The sequence below is a fragment of the Ambystoma mexicanum genome, chromosome 11, assembly GCF_040938575.1.
Source record: "Ambystoma mexicanum isolate Mex_15411 chromosome 11, UKY_AmexF1_1, whole genome shotgun sequence".
NCBI lineage: Eukaryota > Metazoa > Chordata > Amphibia > Caudata > Ambystomatidae > Ambystoma > Ambystoma mexicanum.
The window spans coordinates 593,692,361-593,713,843 of NC_090934.1; the positions used below are offsets into that span (position 1 = coordinate 593,692,361).

The following is a 21,483-nucleotide window of genomic DNA, read 5'->3' on the forward strand; positions in this document are numbered from 1 at the left end:
ATCTTGGGTTGTTATTGTGGTGCCAGACAGACAAGAGAGGCAAAGAGGCTATCCCTCTTGCAGAGAGGCATTCAGAAGAAGAGTTCCTTTCCTGGTTGAAGATGTTGCAGTGCCTTAAAGTGAATGTGGTCAAAGTCTGTCTTGAAATACAAAGTACTGAAGCTGTGGTGGTATATCTGGTTGTCAGTAGATGCAAGACTTCAGTGGTACAAGTAATGTGAAATGCTATGAGTAAAGGCGAATGTCCTCATGGTAAACTTGAGTAGAAGTGAAGTTGTTTAAGTAGAAAGAGCAGAACTGCAAAGTCATCCTGACAAATATACCTATTGTGAATACTAATCTGAATAGACGAATAATACTGTTAGCTAAGACTTGTGTTGCACTAGCATTCTAGTTCTATTCCTTTTTTAACTGTGTCAAGTCTTCTTGGATAACTGGAAGTGGTAAGAGGGCATCGTGGCTGAGAATAACATTGATGCTATTCTGAGGAAGTGGAAAGACTTTATTTCACCAAGAAGAATAACTTTTGTTCTTGGAACTGTGGTTGACAGATCTCTACCTTAATATTGAGACTTCAAGAAATTAATTAAGACTTTGCTACTTATGTGGAATTCCTTATATTTTATTTGATGAACATTGAAGCTGAATACACCTTGCATCCTGGGGAAGGGAGTTCATCCAGGTTGTTAAAAGGTTATCAAGACACTGTGAATATTATTGTTGATGCCAATTTGAAATGCCATATATTTTCCTATGTATTTGATGTTTAGTGTGAGGGTCAGACTTTGTGTGTTAGAGTGTTTCCCTTTAGATTGGTTAGGTAGGGAAATCCTCATCAGAGTCGGGATAGTGAGACATTTTGATTGAATTTTTATCCTAATAAAATGGCATGTTTTGAACAATCATCCAACAGTTGTCCGTCTCACATTGCTGAACCCTCACAAATGGCAATATTACAATCCTTAATTCATATCTGAGGGATTTCTGATGGCCTCCCCTTCTCTTTTCTGTGCGTTATAAACATGTTGCTAAGAAAGCTATCATTGCATTAGGACATTTGTTCTATTGCTCACTTTTGTGTGAGATCTCTCCCCCCACCTCCTATAATTGCTGCTTCCTCTGCAGACATTCGAATAGGGGTAGGACGTCTTGCTTACCTGGGAGTTAACCAGAATTCTAGCTGAAACCTCATATCTGTCTGCAATACCCATGCATCTCCTGAAAGCAACTGCCTATTTTAAGAAACAATGCTATTCTGCCTCCCACTGGAGGATAAACTCTCACTTGTTGGCTCATCTGATGTAATGGCTGCCTAACCAATCACACTTCTCCAGTGACATGCCACCTCACCCCACACCCCCACTCCTCCTGCGACTGATGAGTGGGTTTCTTCCAGCACTGTGGCACTCCATGGCCAGTCTGGAACCTTTGTTGTGGCAGAAAATTACCAGCTGAACGGCTGCTGCCAGAGCCGTTCCTGCCAAAAACTCTTGATGGGAAAATCTTCTTGATACTGGCCAGAAACTTGTCTGGGGCCACTTGTATATCTACACATTTTCCCCCATTTCATTGGCTGATGTGTCACCAAAAAGCAGCAAGATTACCCAGTGTGACGGATCTGGAGATGAGTCCAGGGTGATGAGGCCTCTACCCGCTAGTCCCCTTAGGGTTGGTACTCAGTGGGAGGATATCATGGGAGGAGCCCTCCCCTCTGGGGACAACGGAGAACTTCTCAGGCTAATGCGGCATATACACCCTCCACCCATACTCTACATACTCCCTGAGTCATTAGACCCCTCTGTTAACACACACTCACATGAACAGACTAGGTCTATGTGCTTCTGTAATATCTGTAAAGTAGAAGGTATTGGGACGAAGAAGATCCTTAAGAGTGCTAGGGATTTGCCTGACCCTAGCATTGGGTCGAGGCGGTCCCTAGGAGAAGTAAGGATTGACTTGTAGTTTCTCACTGCAGGTGTGGACGCTGCGCCAGGGGGAGATTCCAAAATAAAAAGAAAACTGAAAAGGGACTTGCTGCCTTCTCCTTCGGCATGCGACAAACCTGTGAGTTTCAAATCGCGTTCATGAAAGAAAACCAGACAGAGTGGCAGACCGAGGCAAGCAGCTGTGGGGGATTATCTGGTGGTGCGGCCACAGGAATCTGGAAGCAGAGCAGAGAACTGCATACCTGAACAGCTGACGAGAAGGAACGCTGGTGCTATAGTGAGGACGCCTGATCCCCGGAAGGACCGGAGAGCTAACCAACCCCAGTAGCAGGCACAGGGGTAATCAGGAAGCCTGATAGGGACACGGGGCAGGGGGCAAGAAGGCTCTACAGCAGAGGAGTGCTTCCTCAGCCCAGTGGAGTCACGAAAGCCACTGGCCACCAGAGAGGGGTCTGGGACCCAGAACGAGAAGTGAGCCATCTTGCTCACATCAGTACTTGCCGAGAAGACAAGCCAAGGGGGTCGAGCATAAGGAGGAGAGAAATAGGGGTCAGGGACCCCCACCGAGAAGCAGGGCATCTCCCCTTGCATCCATACTTGGCTGGAGAGTTTAAAAGAGAGAACCAGGGGTCTGGGACTCAAACCAGGAAGTGAGGTGTCTTCCTAGTTGTCCCAGGAGAGTGAACCAAGTGGGCCAAATAACAGCAAGAGAAACCATGGTCTGAGACCTGAAATCCACACAGAGCACGAGTCTTCTTACTTGTCGCAGTACTTGGTAAAAAGAAGAAACCAAGTTACCCCCAATAAAGAAGAGAAGTTAAGAACTGTGTTTGAAGCACTGAAGTGAGAGAGAGGCTAGGGTAAGGGAGTCATTCCCCCTGGTGATCTAGAACTGTGCTGGCAATTGAAAGGTTACCAGGAGAAGGGAGTCATTCTCCCGGTGACCGGAATCAGGGGAAGAGAGTCATTCCCCGTGGCTGTGTTTAACTAGCAAGATACTAGGAAAAGGGAGGCATTCCGCATTGTGAAACCTTGGAGAAAAAAACACCTGGAGAGGGGAGACATTCTCCAGGAACCCAATAGTAAAGAAACTATGGACAATAAGGAATATTGATGTTTTAGCCGGAACTTCACCTTGTGAACTTGAACTGAGAACCTTACTGCTGTTTAGCATTGTAAATTGAAACTTTGTGTTGTGCTTGCAAAAAGAATTGAGACCTGGAGAAGGGAGACATTCCCCACAGACTCTTCACCACAGTTAGAACTGTGGACCACTGTGCACAAAAAGGGTGGCATTCCTCTGGACTAAGAAGATCCACTGCCTTTTTAGTTTAGAATTACGTGCAAGGGACAGAAGCAGGGTTTTTGACACCGGACAGGGAACTATTGATTTGCAGACATTCTGACGAAACCCTTAGTTTTTAGTTGAATCAGGGTAAGCTAGGTTTTCTCTTTATTTTTTGGTATAATAAAGGTTTATGCCAAACATCATGCCACCTGTGTCAGTCTCCTCCTTCTGCACCCTTACACCAATTATGAGTCTATTTTAAGTAATAAGCTCCTCCTGCATTCTTAGGAAATTACATAATTTGTATTCAATGGCCCATTTTCCCAATGCTGTTGTTTCTACCGAAACTCATGTATCTGACCCTTTATGCTAAATCCATTATCTTCAATAATGGACCTGCCAGGTCCAGTAACTCACTGCAACGACCCTGCCAAGCGCTGTCCATGCCTAACTTTAAATCCTTCTGCTCTTTGTCATGAAGCTGATCATAAGGGGCTCTAACTCGAGTGGCCACTATTTTGCCCTTGAGCTCCGCCTAGGACACTCTGCCATCACTAAACACCTTATTTCCTTTACTAAGGGTTTGCAAAGACTTGACTTCAAGTATTGTGCAACCTTAGGACAGGGTGCCCAGTTAAAAGACCTGGGGTGCCAGACACTGTCTGGGAAGAACATCCCTCCAGAATTCCCAATGTTAGGAGACTTGTCTACCGTGTCCTTCATGCTCTTTTCCCTAGAGTGCCTTCCCTACTTTTCCGTCCTTTCCTCTTCCTCCTCCAAAGAGGAAATCTAGCCCTCAGGGGTGTGGTCCGACAGCATTAGGCAGAGGATGCTGAAGCCCACGTATTACTCTTCCCTGGGTTGGCAGCATGAAGTTGGGCTATGATCAGCACTCCATAAAGAGTTTCCCTCAGCTTAATAAGGGCACATTCTGCCCCTGGAAGGAGTTCCTTCCGCTTGTTCACTTGCCCCAGAAATAGGTGGCGGGTAGAAGAGAATTTCTTCCATTGGCACCCTTCACTCCCCTCAAAACTCTGAGCTTGGCAGGCCTGCTATTGATGTCCCCTTGACCAGACAAACTTTCTTCTCTTCAGTGATCATCTCCCCTTTGTGACCAAGATGGGATTCTAAGGCCTCCAACCTTTTTTGCATAGGCATTATTCCTTCCACCACTTACACTCTGAAGTAGACCCCAACACTCATTTAACATTGGTCCTGATCAGTATAATATGCCTCTTCCCCATAATCAAGGAGCTCCACCTCATAATTGCACACTTCCTCCAGGATCATTATTCGAAACTGATGCTAGTGTGCCCTCCCTGTGTGTACCCTGCACACTTCTAGCTCCTGGGCGATTCTACAGGGGGAGGTGGAGGAACTTTGACTGGATTTACTGGACTTTTGGGCTTCAAGTCCTGTGCAGTGGTAAATCAACACTACAATAAATGATTGCTGCATATTTTGGTTGCTGCCTATTGTGAATTTGTGATCCACAAATCAACTGGTAACTGACAAATGAATCATTGAATGCAGACAAATCTGCTCCGTGAAGCTCACATCTCAATAGCCCTTTACTCTAATTATATTGGCTGCTTGGCTCTTTTGTGTGATTGACACTATCGCTCCGCCTGGTCTGCCCATGGTCTTAACACTGTTGGTTGCACTGGTGGGCATCTGTTGACTGATGCCTAGCGTTGCAGAGCCTGTCGGAGACCTCTCAATGTGGGCGCTGTTTGTCTCATGGGGCTCTAAGCATGTTGGATCACGTGGAAAAGCCTGCAGATGAAACATGCTGTGTAACTTCCTATCTCCACGCACGCAGATCCGCTCTATGTGTCAGCGACCCTCAGCTTTCTTGGAGAGGTTTTGCCAAATCAGCATGCAATGGATTGAAGCACTATGAACAAAACCTAATGCAAGGCAGTTGCCAAAAATAAAGGGCCTCATTACGAGTCTGACTCAAAATCGTTGATAACACTACCGTGGCGTTATTAGCGTTACCACCGTGTGCATCAGCAGAATTTTTGCTGAATCACAACCTACCGGGAGGGGGGCACACACACCAATGGCGGTAACAGTAATTCTGCCCAGTGGAGTTACCACCGAACAACCTGTGGAACAATGACATTCTGCAAAAAATCGGCACAATTACCGTTACCGCCATGGCGGTCTGCGGAATTTCATCAATGCTATATAAGGAACACTGCAGTGGCCATTTTGGAAATCACAATCCATTGGATATCTCGGGATAGGAGTGCCATCCAGAGACCCATTCAAGGACAAACATGTCATCAGGAAAGGGCAAAGGCAGTGTGTCTGATATGAGGCAGCAGAAGCCTAAATTCACAGAGCAGAAGCTCACAGTGTTAGCCAAGAAAGTGGTTGTCCACTCCGAGGAGCCGTATGGGGCATTGCACAGGAAGACCAGCCAACAGTGCAAGAACAACATATGAGCGGAAATCCGGGACAAGGTGGTGGCCGTAGGCCATGTCCAACGTGAGGTGAAAGAAATGAAAAAGAGGTGGAATTACCTCAAGGCCAGGAGCCGCATATCCATCCACCACCGGGAGACATTTGCCAATGCAAGTGGGTCAGTGGAACCCTTGCAACTGTCACCATGGGTGGACATGATCAGTGGCATCCTGTACACGGTCGGGAATCAAGGGTGTGGGCACCGCTGAGCTAGGAGCCAGCAGCCAAGCTGAATCTGGCGAGCACCACAGTGACATTTGCTCCCACAAATGGACAACCCTACAGGTATCCACGACCACCCACACTGCCATGAAAGCAAGCGACATGAACCCCAGCAAGTAATCACCATCCATGTGAGGCATAAGACGACAATGTCAGGATTCAGTGGGTACAGGACCCCCTAACATGACACCCATGCACAGGCAACATAGCCACCGTGCAAACCTACGGCATGTCCATGTCTATGGATGCACAACAGTAAATAGTTGCGTCACAGCCACTAGCCCATCCACTACAATGCTCCATGTAGATACACATTGAGGAGTACATATCTGAAAAGATGGCCACCTGACCCACACAACCAAATGCACTGCACCCACCTGACTGCACCACTGGATACCTGTCACCAACAGTCCTGATATACCACTGGGCATTACAGCCTGTAGCCCAACACATCCCATGGATGCACAACCAAATAGAGCTGGCTAACCCACACCTGGCCGGCCCGATGCAATGTATGCCATGTAGTCAGTGGTGACACGCGATACCAGCCCCTCAGGAGGCCAACACACATTGAGGACATAGTACAAGTGACAGTGAATGTTGATTTGCAATGCACCTCAGCAGCAATGTGGTAATGCACATGTCAATTTGCCCCAACAGGAACACAAGACACCCAAGCAAACCACTGAGAAGGCTGGCCCCTCCACGACACTTGCACCAACCTGCCTCCCTACATCCAGCCAGCTACATTCCCCCCGTTTGCCATTTTCCACCCAGGTCTTCCCCACAGCGCAGCCTCTCCCCACTGCATACACCACCATCACATTGTGCATCCCGCCATGCCCTACGCTATGGGGAGGAGTCATCTGAGGAGCAGGCCGGGAATGCTTGCCATCAAGGGCAGCATGAGGAACATGTCAGAGGAAATTCACCACAGGCAGTGCCTGGCCCCACACTGAAGGCCATCTGGGACCGTCGGGACCAGATGGAACAGAGGCAGGTGGTGATGCATGTCATCAAACAGGAACACTTGAGGCATGCTGAGGCCAGGCGTGATTGCATCCAAGGGGCCTTGAGACGGTTGTCGAGGTCCATTGACCGTCTTTGCAGGAGCACAGTAACATGCAATGCAAGCCTGTGCCTCACAAGCCAGAGGGTGCATGAGCTTGCTGAACAATTGTCCTCATCCCATGAGTCCATGGCCAGAGCCATTCATACCCCTCAGCATGGACCAGCTACGGGGGAGTGTGCAGGGGAGTTAAGTCTGCTACCCCTACTGAGGGGTCATTGGCGAGCACCCCGCCCAGGCGCTCACAACTGCGTGGCTCAAATGCTGCTAGGCCTGCAGACAAGGGAGAGAAGCGCAAGCGCTATTGGAAGTAGTTCTTCGGGCTGGGAGTTGGTGTTGGGGCAGAGGGCGATAGCTAGTGTTGGGGTTGGGGTTCCCGTGTTGCCAGAAATAAACACATTTGAATCATGATCAGTTTGAGGGTTTTAATTCAATGTAATTCAGACGTATGTATTGATTGCATGTTTGTGCGGCATGTTTCTGGAGTAAATAAAAAGTATCCATAAGCTCCTGGGCAGACCATCTGCCCTTCCCGTACATCCCCACGTATGGCCTGTGGTGCCCTGTTCACTCCTTCAGCATCTTCCTCATCAGAGAGTGGTTGGGGGGTACATTGTCCTCATCTGCGGGCATTTCAAAATTCTTACATATGCACATGTGCAGCATGGTGCAGACCACTATGATTTTGCCAACTTATTCGGGGCTGTACATCAGTGCACTGCCTGTGCAATGTAGACACCTGAACCTTGGTTTCAGAAGGCCCAATGTCCGCTCGATGCATGACCTTGTTCTCCTCTGTGCCTCATTGTAGCCAATCTCCTGTGGTGTTTCAGGGTGTTTCACAGGTCATTAGCAATAGCAACTGTGGGTATCCAGCATCACCTGAAAAACATGAATGGACTGTGTAAGACATGGCGGTGTGTGGGCCGGGGAACAAGTTAATGGTACTGACGTGTATACCCCTATGTGCATGACTCAGTGGATGGGCACGGTGCAACTTGTGTGCATCGAGGGTGATGGAACTTGGGCTACAAGGTTCACTTGCAGTCATTCACGTTGTGGGAGTCAGCAGTCATGTGGTGTCTGGTACTGCTGTGACATTGGCAATGCACTGTTCAACTATGGTGTCGCAGTACGCCATGTAGGGTACATGGCAATGCTTACATGGGTTGTACGTAGCCCTGATTGCGTGGTGCTGCCTTGCATGGCTGGATGCCCTATGTTGTGACATGGTTCAAGTCTGTGTCCTGGGTGGGTCAGTCAGGGTGCTTGGCCTGGTCTGTGTATTCGTGCTGTTGCATCATGGGTCTTGCAGTTCTTTACTACTGCTTACGTACCTCAGGTGTGTGTCAGTGCTTTTGGCAGTCAGGTCTGAGTGCTACTTACCCAGAAGCCAGGTGTGCTGTTCTCTGTGCCTCTCCATGTATGCAGGTAGGGTGCTGTTGCACAGAATCAGTGAGTCATGTGTGGCCCCACGATATTGGGCACAGCAGTGACTGATTGTGAGGTCGGCATTGCAGGTCATCTGCACATTCATCGAATGGTATTCTTTCCGGTTGCGGTATTCCTGTTCTGTTGCCTGTGGGGTACCAATGCCACATGGGTGCAATCCAATGACGCAATTGGGTTGGGGAAATGGGCAATTGGCAGGCACTTCGCTAATACCTCGGCTCTGCTTTCACTCTCCTGCGGTGAACCTGCTTACTGCAGCGCTGTTGGCAGTTACCATGGCAACTAGCCGGCACAGTCCAGCGACAGCAGCCAACATGCCCACAACGCAGGGATAGAATGATCACATGATCACGGGCCAGTCGCATGACACTGGTACGCTGCAGCCTGGGAAAACATCACAGTATTTAAGGTGCCAGCAAACAGAGGAGCAGTGCTTCTCAGCTTTTGTGGCGTGTGGCTTTTCCTTGTTCGTGCTTCCTGCCCTGCATCCTTGAATTCTGGCCTTTTTGAACCCTGGATTGCCATATTGGATTTCCTTATGGATTACCCTTGGATTTATTGAACTTGGTTTTTGTTTCTGTTTTTTGGCACTACTGGACCTCATACAGTTTTTTTGTCCCTGGAACACTGGTGGATTATCCTGCTGTTTTTTTATAGTTACCGCCAATTTTACCAATTACCGCCATACTTGTAATGGGGCCCAAAGTATCCACCTTTCAGTATAATCACATTTCTCTAGCAACATTGCAAAATAATTTACAAATCAGTATATTCAAATATGCATAGAAGGAGAACTCTGAAAAGGAATACTTAACTGCCAAAGAGCAGCGAAGAAAGAGGACAGGCAGGTTATAAGATGTGAGGAAGCAAGAGGGTGAATTGATTAGGAGAGAGACCTTTCACAGCTTCTCAAAATTACAGGTTTCAAGGGAAACGAACAAATGTAAGCAGTTTTATATGTTTGATTGTTTAGACGGTTCAACAGTCAAAGTAATGAAAAATGAGCATTATACTCACTGGTGTTGCTACAGAATCTTCTTTTCACCAAGGTGCCCTTTCAGGGATGCAATATGCACTTTGTACAAATAAGTTAATTCCTTCCTATATTACAATGCTAATTAAGGTAGTAGAAAAAATCTGGAGCAAAGAAACGATGCTCTTTTGCCAATCAGTGATGATCCAAAAAGGAATCCGAAGGTATAGTTAATCTTGTGAAAGTTATAATGGATGTTCCTTTTTATTTTGTACAACCACTTGAATCAAGCAGTACATATTATTCAGTAGAGACTAACCCTGTCAAAATTCTTCATGATGCCTTAAAGCGCAATTTCCAAACTGCGATCTATAATCTGCAACAGAGATTCTGAAAATGTTTCTGATAGAACCGGCACCTCTTACCTGTCTTGGAGAACAGATCTTCGACCACATGTTTATAAGTTTGCAGAACATGCTGTACGGTCCAGTTCTGGAAATCTTTCTTAGCTTTCCATAGACTGAGAGCTCCTCATAGGTCATACCCATGTCTGCCTGCAAAGCAAACGAAAAGAGGAGAGTTAAACAAGAGAGGCTAGTGTTATCAGATGATCGAAACAAAACAAAAAACAGACAAGTAATTGTACTTCTAGAATGCCGCTGTGTTAAGTATTCCTTTTCCTTATAGGATGGGTCCCTAGCCATCAGAGCTTTTCGCAGCCAGACCCAAGTTAACACTGAATACCATCTGCAATACTGCAGGGCGCGGGCCTGGTTTTTCCACAGTGATTTTTGGTACCTAGCAGCACCAAGATGCCTCTAGTGATCAGTGCTTCATACAAGGCAAGATACCCATATACATAGCCAGGAAATCAGCTGGACCCTTAATATATCAGATGATTGAGGAAGGCTATTACAGGTTCCATTAACTGTATGGTACCCTCACGTAGTGGTTGTTGAATGGATCCAAGGGTTCTAATGAATCCTTCTACAATATGATTTCTGTCTTAGACTAGTGGTGGCTCCCTAAATGCAGACTCACTGCCTCTCTAATTTTTCCTATTCTTGCCACAGGTTAGTATTCCAATGGGGGGGGGGCCTGCATTTACTCTGTATGGTTTACTTGCTTCCACTCACACCCTTTCTTACCGTACACTTCTACTCTACCTGCATCCTTTCAACTCCTCCCCACCAACTGTCTGTCCCTCTGACGTATCACTCTGGATTTCTCCTGCCTCTGCCCTTTGATGTTAACACTTCTCCTTCCCCACTACTACTCCTACCACTCCTGCGTGCACTACTACTCCTACACCCACACTACTGCTCCTCCATCGACACTATTACTACTCCACCTATACTACTACTGCTACTACTCCTCCTCCTCCCACAGTACTACTCTCCGATACTACTGCTACCACACTGCTTCTACCCCTTCCCTCCCACACCACACTTCTCAATCATCCTCCTTGCAATCTGTACCAGCCTTCACACATTCACTCCTTACACTCTCCCTTTCTATCTCTCACACACACAGACACACACACACACTGCAGAACCACTATCACTCCTAAGCCAATGCCTCACCTGCTTCACAAATCTCCTCCACATGCCGATGCTTCCTGCTTCCTCCTTCCTCCTGTTGGTCTCTTGGTCCTGGTCCACCTCCACCATTTACCTCACCATGGGTATCCACACTTCCTTCTTGCAGTCCCGGCTCTAAATCCACCCCTTACCCAGGGATTGGTCCAATTTACGTAGCCAATATGGCTTTCTCGTTTCTCCAGGGGCCATGTGTGTAGGGCTTCTTGTTTCGCATAATGGTCTAAGCCCAGCCCACTTTCTCCACATGGGTTCTTTGCATGCTACATCTGGAGGCCAAGGAAGGTTAATAATCATGCTTGGGCTCTGGTCCCACTTACGGGGGCCTGTGCAGGTGTCTTTAGAGAGGGTGGGTGAGGCCTCCTATCATTCACCTGGTGGTCCAGGGGGTTGGTGTGCATGTGTGTGAGATTGCCATCTTCTTCTGACCATTACGTGAGCCTCCCTACAATGCTGCGTATAGACACAGGTCCTCTCTCCATCAGTCCTGCAGCGCTGCTACCTCTGGTGCTCTTCGGTGTCTGCCTGACTTCCTCTTTTTTCCTCGACGACTACCTTTTGTTTACCGTTCCATCTCTTCCTTATTCCTTGGCTGGTTTCTACTCTGTGGGGCCACTCTCTTGTTGTTGGTGGCAGAGGTTCTAGAAAGAACAGAAGAACACTGGAAAGTATTTTGTCAAGGCATGGCATAACGAACAAGTCGTCTGCATAGAAGCATTTCGGCACAGGGGAGGGTGTTGGGAATTAAGATCTCATTTCCCTGCATCAGTAACCTCTTTTCTGATCAAGGGGCTCTCAGCCCTTGTTGACAAGGCCAGTGTACTGACCTTGTCTCATACCTGTACCCTTTCCTCCGGCTCCTGTGACGAAGCAGGACAATTAGTCCCTTCTCCCCAGAGGGGAGCCACCACCTTTGAGGCTAGGGAGGTGAGCCCGCTCAGCAAGACCCTCCCATGGGTCTGGACAAGTGGGACTTCTCTGGGAGTGGCTACGCTCTCTAAGACAAGGATTCCTATTCTGATCAGTAGCTCCCAATCCATAGTACATTATCTGCCGACATGTGAATCGGAAAGACTGTTAACCCCGACTTGAATTCACCGAATACTGACATTTCTTCAATCTCTTTGGCTTCAGATAATGCTGAATCTCGTCTGAACTCAGTGAAAGAGGAAAGACACACCCCTTTTGTTTCTGATGACATACATAAAACCACAGGTAACGAGGAGGAGAGAATCCTATGCAGAGGCGAGCCTCTGATGGAAAGACGTCCTGGAGAGGCTGAGCAACGCTAGACCGTGGAGCCAGCGATAACATGGAGAGTGAACAAAATGCTCACAATACGCTGGAGGGCTGGCGTCCTGACCGTCAAAGAGCCCTGGGTCAGGAAGGAGTCAGGGACGGTAAATCAACCGTCTTGCCTGATGGTGCGACCACAAGGAAGGAAGCTGTGGTAGACTTGGGGCAACCAGAGTGCAGCGCAGAGACCAAATCTCCAAGCTCTGCACGAGAGGAGCATTAGCAGCCAAGCTGAGCAGCGGAAGGGAAGTGAACAAAAGATAACACAGTCGAGAGGGGCGAACTGTGAGAATCAAAGCTGGGAAGGGCACAAGAGTTACGGGAGCCAGACAAACCAGAAAAGAGATAAAGTAAGCCTATAAGAGGGCCAAAGGGCTTTGGGAAGCCCTGGGAAACCGAAAGACATTGGCATGCAAGGCTGGAGAACTACATGGGTTATGGGAGACTGGAAAACCCGAACGGGCAGGTGCCGTATTGAGGCCCTGCTGAAGCAAGCCTGACAGAGGTGTAGCCACGTACCCCCACTCAAAGCTCTGCCCCCATGCTGCCTATATGTTGGAAGCCAGAGTGTGAGACACGTGCAGTACCAGTGAAAATACCTACACAGCAAAGAAACACGGAAGTAAGGTTCCCATTGAGAAACCCATATATGCACTCACAAATATATGATGGCCATATGAACGAATTCCCGGAGGAAGTGGGAAAGACGAGCAAGAAAGAAGACTGGTGACGTCATACAGAGCAGAGCTAATGCCCCCTGAAGAAGAGATTGAAGAGTATAGACATTCTACAGAATCAAAGGAGGAGGTGTTAAAGATGAGCAACATTTCGGGCTCCAGATGAAGATGCTCATGCTACAGAAATAATGAAGAAGATACCAAGTAATTTTACAATTGTACAGCCACAGTAACACAAGTAGACAAAATATTCTTGAGGCTGGCTACGTAGTAAAAAGAGTGCGGCGATGCGCCAATGTATATGCATAGGAATGTATGGACTATGGATGTTTCACAACGCACTTTAGCAGAGTCTGGACTCGGTGAACCAATAGGCTTTTTTCAGTATGGCACAGTTGGAAAATTTGCTAATACCGGAGGTGAATCCAAGAAAGGCTTGGCTGGCCCAGCACCAGGAAGTCAAGGCCACCGTGAGCCTGGATGTTCATGCAGAAGTTACAAAACGTGTTAAAAGAACAAACTCCTTTCTGAGGTGAGGTGCAAGAACATTGAAGACGTCAGAGGTTCTTCATTTAATAGTGTTTAATACATCAAAATGCTCTGAAACATGGTCTCCAGTCACATGGTCGGATTAAAATAGACACTGGGTTGTTGAGCTGCATCGAAACCAAGAGACAAAGTATGCCTGTACTCCATTTTAGTCTCAGGAACAGAGAACATTTCCAAGGCCAATGTTCAAAGGCTAATTGACTGGCAGACAGCAAGAGTGATGATAGAGGACAGGCTATTTAGGTGGGAAGCTATGGTCAAGACCAGCCCACCAGCACCTGGGTGCCAGCCTGCGTGCTGCTAGCCTGTGTGGAATATTAATGAGGGGTACGAGGGTGCCAACCAATTATAGAGGGCCACGTAATAGAGAGCCCTATAGTTTATATAACCAATGGGACGTTGTGTATTTGATGGTGTTCATAGTGTCTTGTATTAGTGGAGGGTTTAGTTGCCCACTTGATGTTAGAAACCCAATCACTCTCCCTAACAAGTATGGAACGTATACCTAGATGTTCCCTCTAAGCCTATCACTCTCTCAAGTATGTTTTTGTAGTTTGCCGTGTAGATTGACGTCAATGATGATGAGTTATTAGTATATAAGATACATTTTTTATGAAATGCGCCGAGTGAGAAGATCAAGTGTGCTCGTTGATGTTCGTTGTACTCCCCGTTTTAGACAACTGATAGTAAAACAGACTTATTTTGCCAACTTCCTGAGTCGTCCTGATTATTGATGTTTGAGTATATTCTGCATCCCCATCCATCTGAAAGTATTGCTACCTCGTCTTAAAGGGCCTAGTGTTGGGTACACAGGTTCAGAGGGCCAAAGGACTTTGGGGAGTCCTGGAAACAAGATCCGAGGATGGGTAAGCCATAAGGGTTACGAGAGCCAGATAAACCTGAATAGAGATAAAGCAAGATTATCCGAGGACCAGAGGGTTTTGGTAAGCTGGGAGAAACCAAAAGACTTCACTATGCAAGGCAGGGAAAGCCACAAAGGTTACAGGAACCATATAAACCCAAGTGGGCAAACGCCCTACCAAAGATGAGATGAAAACAAGCATGTCAGAGGACCAGAGGACTTTGAGGAGTCCAAGAAGCCTGGTGAAAAGAACTGGGAAGAGAGAACCTGGAGGGTTCAATTGTTAGCAAACAAGACAAGGACACATTCAAACATCAAGTGGGAAAGGGTGGAGCTGTATAAAGAATATCTCGCCTTTCCTGAGGAAAAGGAAACCATATGGACTATATATAAAGACTGAAACATCGTGGCATACAGAACCGGCAGAAAGGCTGAGGATTGTACGAAAAGGAATTGATGAACTTTAACAAACCTTTAAAACCTGCTTCTTGGAAAAGAGATCCAAGTGTTGGGCAGGCAGAAGACAAACAGAGGCTATTTCTCCAGCCTCCTTTTTGTTAAGTTTTCTTAAGTGGTAGGGCCAGTTAGCTGAAAAGGATTTGGACTAAGGACTGTTTCTTTTGAGACATTTGACAGCACCATTAGTTTTGGTTTACTAAGCAGGGTACGTCCCTCGTAGCGGTAAGTCTAGATAGGCATTATCTTTTGATTTTAATAAACACCCTTGAAACATTTCAGTATGTCCCACTCTTTCTGGTTCTCTACACTCACCATATTGTCCCCATTTGCTTGTTGCCTCATTCCCCCACCCTCGAGTGGAGTCACATGAGTCCAGAATTGCCCTCAGTGTGGGGAGGTCAGAAATGTGAGGCATACATAAACGTATAGGTTTCTCAGAAAATGTGCTATTTTATTAAACAAAAAAGGATGAGAAACTCCTATCTTTCGCTATCCGAAAGAGAACACTATTATCTGGCAAACTATACTAAAGAAGGGTGACCTAATAGCCAAAAGCTTCTGACCCTCACTCTAATACAAACAATAAAATAGTACAAGAGATGTTTGGATATTTGCAATTCAACACATCAGTGCAAATGTTCAAACATATTCCTTGGGACCAGGGTTGTGCTCCCTTCCCCTGGCTCAATGCAGGAACAACCAAAGAACAGTTCTGATTGAACAAAGTTCCTTTTTGATACAACACAAAATTTCCTTTTCTTCCAATATGACTTTGCCCTGGGTAAAGAAAAATATCTCTTCATTAATATCGGTTTCCAAAACAAAGTACTTGTTGTTCTTCCCACTTTTCTCTTGATTAAGGCAACCATCTTTCCAGAATACTTTTCTTCCTCTTTAAAGTATTTAATATGTTCCACAATATCATTTTTGCTCAAGACCAATGCCTCTCTCGCCAAACAGCAGTTTATAACTCAAGACAATTGTTCTCTTCAAGATACAGAGAAATCATTAACACATTATTCTTTTCCTCTAACTGAATACTCATGTCAGGATAGCAAAACAAATTCTTCTTGAAAAGTCTGTAAAGAAATTATTATTGAAGTAATACGTTCTTTCTGCCACACCTTTTTGTCACCAATGGAATGTTTCACATTATCTTCTTTCCTGGTCCAGTCATCTGCCAGGACTAACCACTATAGATCCCTTTCCTGGTTTACTCGCCTGCCAGGATAAAACTCTTACTTCTACAATTGTTCACAGTGGCAATATTTGTTCTCCCGTCTCTCCACACCAACATCACATGAATGGAGAGCTGAACAATGGTTGCCTTCTTTATAGTCTCTTGACTCTTGGCAATTCGGGTTCCAAACCTTGCTCCTTTGATATCCCAACAAAGAGGACTGAAACCCTTTTTGTTTCTTTGTGGCTTCTGTACAGCCTCTTGGCTGTAGGTAGTGTGGGTTTTATGTTTCCCTTATTTGGTGTCCCACAAAAGAAAGAGGAATTACACCGTTGTTTCTCATATGCTGCTTCTTTACAGCCTCTTGGCTTTGGGTAATGCGGGTTGTAGATTTCCCCCAATTTGTAGCCCACAAAAGAGGAATTACACCCTTGATTCTCATATGCTGCTTCCAAACAGCCTCTTGGCTGTTGGCAATTTGGGTTATAGGTTTCCTCTTATTAGCTATCTCATACAAGTGGAATCATACCCGGCCTGCCTGTTAGGGAGAATTCTCCGTTTAGGCTGAATTTCCTAACCTAGTGAGTCCCCCAGCAGCTTTGCTGGATTTTTGGGGTTTATTTTTTTCTCCTGCCAAGAGTGAGACTCTTTTACCCTCACCCTTGGACATGGTTTGAGTGTGTTTCTTTAGATCTAGATGTGTTTAATGGGCTATGGGGTCTTTTACCCCATAGGGCTTCATGTGTTTTTGTGATGTGTGTTACACAGCACCCTCAGTGCAGTGACACAGGGGTGTCATAGTGACCCCCCAGTAGAGACTCCATACCCTGGGACTGACTACTGTCTCCCAGGGCATGTAAAGTCACCATTGACTTTACTAGTCTTAAATTCTGAACAGAACCAGTACAAACCATCATATTGTGGACGTACTGGCTGGGGCAATTCGATTGCCCCAGGGTCTGTTAGTCGAGGGGGCACGTCTCCGTCCCCCCTGATCGAGTTTTGGCTGTTGGCAGTGGATACTACTTTTAATATTCAACCTGCAAATATTTTCCTATGGGATTTCCCATTGTTTTAGGCTACTATCTTTATTTAATTATTTACGGTAGCCTTGAACACCGCCGGTTTATTTAATTAATATTAATTCTCCGGTTGGTATTTTTTCCCAAAACTTGATTCTAAAATGGCGTTTGTGTTCTCTTCAGTGACTCCAACCCAAGCCGAGCCCTTTGTTCCACTTTTTGGCGGGCTTCTCCACAGAAGCCTTCCAAAGTGGTGCCACTCTGTCTGGGGTACTTAGGAGGGGTGGAGGGGAATTTAGGCACCCTGGACTGAGTTATCTAGGCAACTCAAGTTGCACTCCATCCTGATTGGCCCAAGTGGTGAGCCGGCCGGCTCACCACTTAGCATGTTTGAGTGACAGCTAGGCTGAGCGAATGGGGGTTTGCTGCATAAAAGCAGGGCTTTGGGGACTGGAACTTCAGAAGTCGCCACAGGACCTAAGAATCCGACGAGGGAGAAGCTGAGCCGACCTGCCACGACACCACCACCGGTGGAGCCCTGCTGGACCGTCTCACCACTTTTTCCCAATGACAGAGGAGATCTCCCACCGGAGAGTCTTCTTCCTTTGACTGGTGGGGATAACCAGTTTCACCATCTTTTCGCCTTCCCGACGTACCTCGTGGCCGCCTTGCCTGTGCCAAGCACCCCGGCAACCGGGATACCACGTTTTACCACGACCGCGAAACAAAGGTACCATCTTTAACCGGAAAACTCCACGGCTGGTTTCTTCCCTGGTAGTGCAACGACCTTCATCTTTCCTCCAAGTCGAGATCTTCTCTTCCCCTGGACGACGACGCAACTTGCACCCACTACCAGGAACAACTGCCACCGCTGGAGGATCCTTCCCACTTAAGGTACCGTGTCCCGCCTGGCTTCCCTTGCTACCGACTGTACGGGGTAGATTTAGCCCCCGGCTTTCGAACCTGGGTTAGCCTGGGACACTCTGGCTAAACTTTCCTAAGCCTCTCTAAACTCTTTTTGAACCCTCTGCAAGACTTTCAAAGCCTAGTGTAACTGTGTGATCTTGGGCACATTTGTGCTCGGCTCTCTCTAAGAGTGGGCCCAGCCTTTGGACTTTGGCTCACCAGTGACTTTTGCTCTTCTGCCTTGCTAATAGTGTTCCTGAATCTTAGAGTGGTGTACCTTTCCATATTCTGTCTTTTTCCCTCCCTTTCTCACAAACTTATTGGAGTGCCATCTAGTTAAGCGCTCACCTCTGTATGAAAATAAGTGGTGTTTTACAGTGACTTATCTGATAAGGAAAAAGGGGTGTATATATTACAATAGTAACTGTGTTTAGAATATTTTACAATAAGAGTGCTGGAGTGTTTCAAACCATGTGTTTTTAAATAAATAATTATATACTTTGATACCAAAGCTCTGGTTAGTGTTTGCTTGTATTATTGTACCCGAGTGCCTATTGTGTATACTTTGCATACTGCCTAACTCTTCTTGAGGGAAGTCTGACTGCTCAGCCACAGCTACCAGGTAAATCTGGGTGGTGCAGACTGCTACCAAGTGGGTTTACTGCCAACACCTGTAGTCTTAAATCTTTTGCAGTGGTCCCTAAGGGAACTGCCGTCATTTTACTTTCTTTGTTCAGTATTCAAAATTGTCTAATTATTATATAGTCTCTTAGGAGCGCCCTGGGGTCACCTATGCAACAATGCCAACTCATCGGTTTGACTCAGCGTCTACTCTTAGCTTGTGGTTTGCCCACACTCCTGACAGCATCTCCTGGCTTCAGCAGACTGCTCCTCCTACTTCCGAGGCTTCAGCAGTTCTCTGCTTCACCACACACTTCAGAATAACGTTTGCCTGACCGGGAGCACGTCTCCCTGTCAGTTGGCTGCCCTCTTCTGATCCCGCTTCCCACTGCGAACACTCTACAAGTTCCTCCGGTCTTACTATTCGCATTGGCATCAGCTGGGCTTGCTTCTACGCTCACGGCGGCCTGTGCACACCGGTCCGCTGCAGCCACGCAGTTCCCACCGTCTTCTTACAGCTGCATTTAATTTCTCCTTTTAAATGTCCCGCTGAGATGTTTAGCTTTGTAGCAACTAGACCGCTCATTGAGATTAGTTGCACTTTGAATATTTACTACCTCTGAGCCCTTCTTCCTCGTCCCAGTATCACAGGCATTCTGGACCTTGAAGTCCTTAATGGTATTAACCTTTTTAGACGTATTCCATTCAGATTATTTTACAAACTGAGAGTTGTCACATTTGAGAAATGGAATAAAGGTTTGTGATCTATCCTTTGTAGTAGGACCTTTATTTGAGATAGTTTCATAACAAAGAAAGGGTGATGTGTTTAAGTGCTGAACTCCCAAAGGATGAATGTAGTATGATTACAAGACTTGTCATAACGTCTTCTCTGGATGTTTTTATGAGAGGGAATTGAACAATGACAACATGCCATCAGGTATTGTGAATTAGAAGATAGTCATCCTCAGTGGGTGAATACTGCATCTCTCCTAAAGCAGTCACCACTTCCCCCTGACAGCTATCTCCTCCCATGTGATCCTTCCTCCTGATACCCCCCCCAGGGTTAGGATCAGGTAGCGGCTGCCTTTCCGTGGCCACATGGGAGGAGATCTTAGATAGACCGGGGGCCAGTGATAACTCCACAGGATTTCATCACATTTAATGTTCGATGATTTTCCCATCTAAGGAGCAGGTGAGTGTGCCATCCGTAAACGACCCCCCTTTTGTTGTTTTTTTTGGTTAAAAAGTGCCACCAAGCCCTGTGTCCCCCCGCGCTGCCCAGCCTCCCCTTCCTGGGCTTCCCTCGCCCTCCCGCCTCCCACCCCTGATTGGCTGTTTCCATCTGTGAGCGTTGGTCTAGCGACCCGCTCGTAGCACCTGCTCCCATTTCCCATCTAAGAAGCAGGTGAGTGTGCCATCCGTAAGCGACCCCCCTTTTGTTGTTTTTTTTTGGTTAAAAAGTGCCCCCAAGCCCTGTGTCCCCCCCACGCTGCCCAGCCTCCCCTTCCTGGTCTTCCCTCGCCCTCTCGCTTCCCAGCCCGCCCCGCACCCCTGACTGGCTTTATCCATCTGTGAACATTGGTCTAGCGACCGCTCGTAGCACCTGCTCCCATTTCCCATCTAAGGAGAAGGTGAGTGTGCCATCCGTAAGCGACCCCCCTTTTGTTGGTTTTTTTGGTTAAAAAGTGCCCCCAACCCTGTGTCCCCCTGCGCTGCCCAGCCTCCCCTTCCTGGTCTTCCCTCGCCCTCCCACCTCACCACCCCCCACCCGTAATTGGTCCTGACAAGAAGACCTGCACTCATTGCCAGTCCTCCCAGGGCAGCCCTCTGCCCGGCAGCCCATCGGCTAAGGACCCGAGGCAAAGGACGGCTCCTGCAGAGACGACTCCAGATCGTATCTGCAGGTATCAGCAGGAGAAGCAAGAAGACAACAATAAGTAAGTGTGGCAAGGGCAGCGACTGAAGCAACTACTTCACACCATACTACCCTATCACTCAACCTCATACCCTAAACCATTGTAAAAATCGCCATACTATGGTACCCTTGCATTTGTGACATAGTTGATTTTACAAACCAGGAATTCTCAGTTGTCTTCAAAATATGCCCGATATCCCCTCTTTGAAAAGCTGAATTTAGAAGTGTGCCCAATAGCTTCTATGTGAAAGTTGAATCTAGAAGTGCATTTAGAAGTTGAATTTAGAAGTGCGCCCAATAGCCTCTCTGTGAAAAGTTGAATCTAGAAGTGTGCCCAATAGCCTCTCTGTGAAAGTTGAATTTAGAAGTGTGCCCAATAGATTCTATGTGAAAGCTGAATTCAGAAGTGCATTTAGATGTTGAATTTAGAAGTGCGCCCAATAGCCTCTCTGTGAAAGTTGAATTTAGAAGTGTGCCCAATAGACTCTCCGTGAAAGTTGAATTTAGAAGCGCGCCCAATAGCCTCTCTGTGAAAGCTGAATCTAGAAGTGTGCCCAATAGCTTCTGTGTGAAAGTTAAATGTAGAAGGGGGCCCAATAGCCTCTCTGTGTAAATTGAATTTAGAAGTGTGCCCAATATCCTAATAGTCTAATAGCGTGCCTGGTTGAACCGACTAATCTCCCTAATAACCTCTCTGTGCAAACTTGATTTTAGAATTATGCCTAATACCCTCCCTGTATAAAGTCGAATTGAGAAGTGTGCCTATTAGCGTGCCCTAGTTGAAGCGTGCCTAAATATCGCTTCTGTGCAAAGTCTAACTTAGAAGTATACCTAATAGCATATCTGTGTAATGTAGAATTTAGAACTGTGCCTAATAATCTAATATCCCCTCTATACAAAATTGAATCTAGAAGTAGGCCTAATATCATCTCTGTGTACAGTTGAATCTAGAAGTGTGCCTAAAAGCGTCTCTGTG

The 21,483-nt window shown here is 46.7% G+C and overlaps 1 protein-coding gene across 1 annotated transcript in view; it reads right to left on the bottom strand.

Moving 5' to 3' along the window:
• The window catches only part of NADSYN1 (NAD synthetase 1), a 1,375,099-nt gene that overhangs the window by 139,659 nt on the left and 1,213,957 nt on the right, over positions 1 to 21,483 (bottom strand). The window contains exon 19 of the mRNA XM_069623454.1: positions 9,848 to 9,976. Coding sequence (XP_069479555.1) covers positions 9,848 to 9,976 — 129 coding nt within the window. The remainder of the gene's footprint in view (positions 1 to 9,847; positions 9,977 to 21,483) is intronic.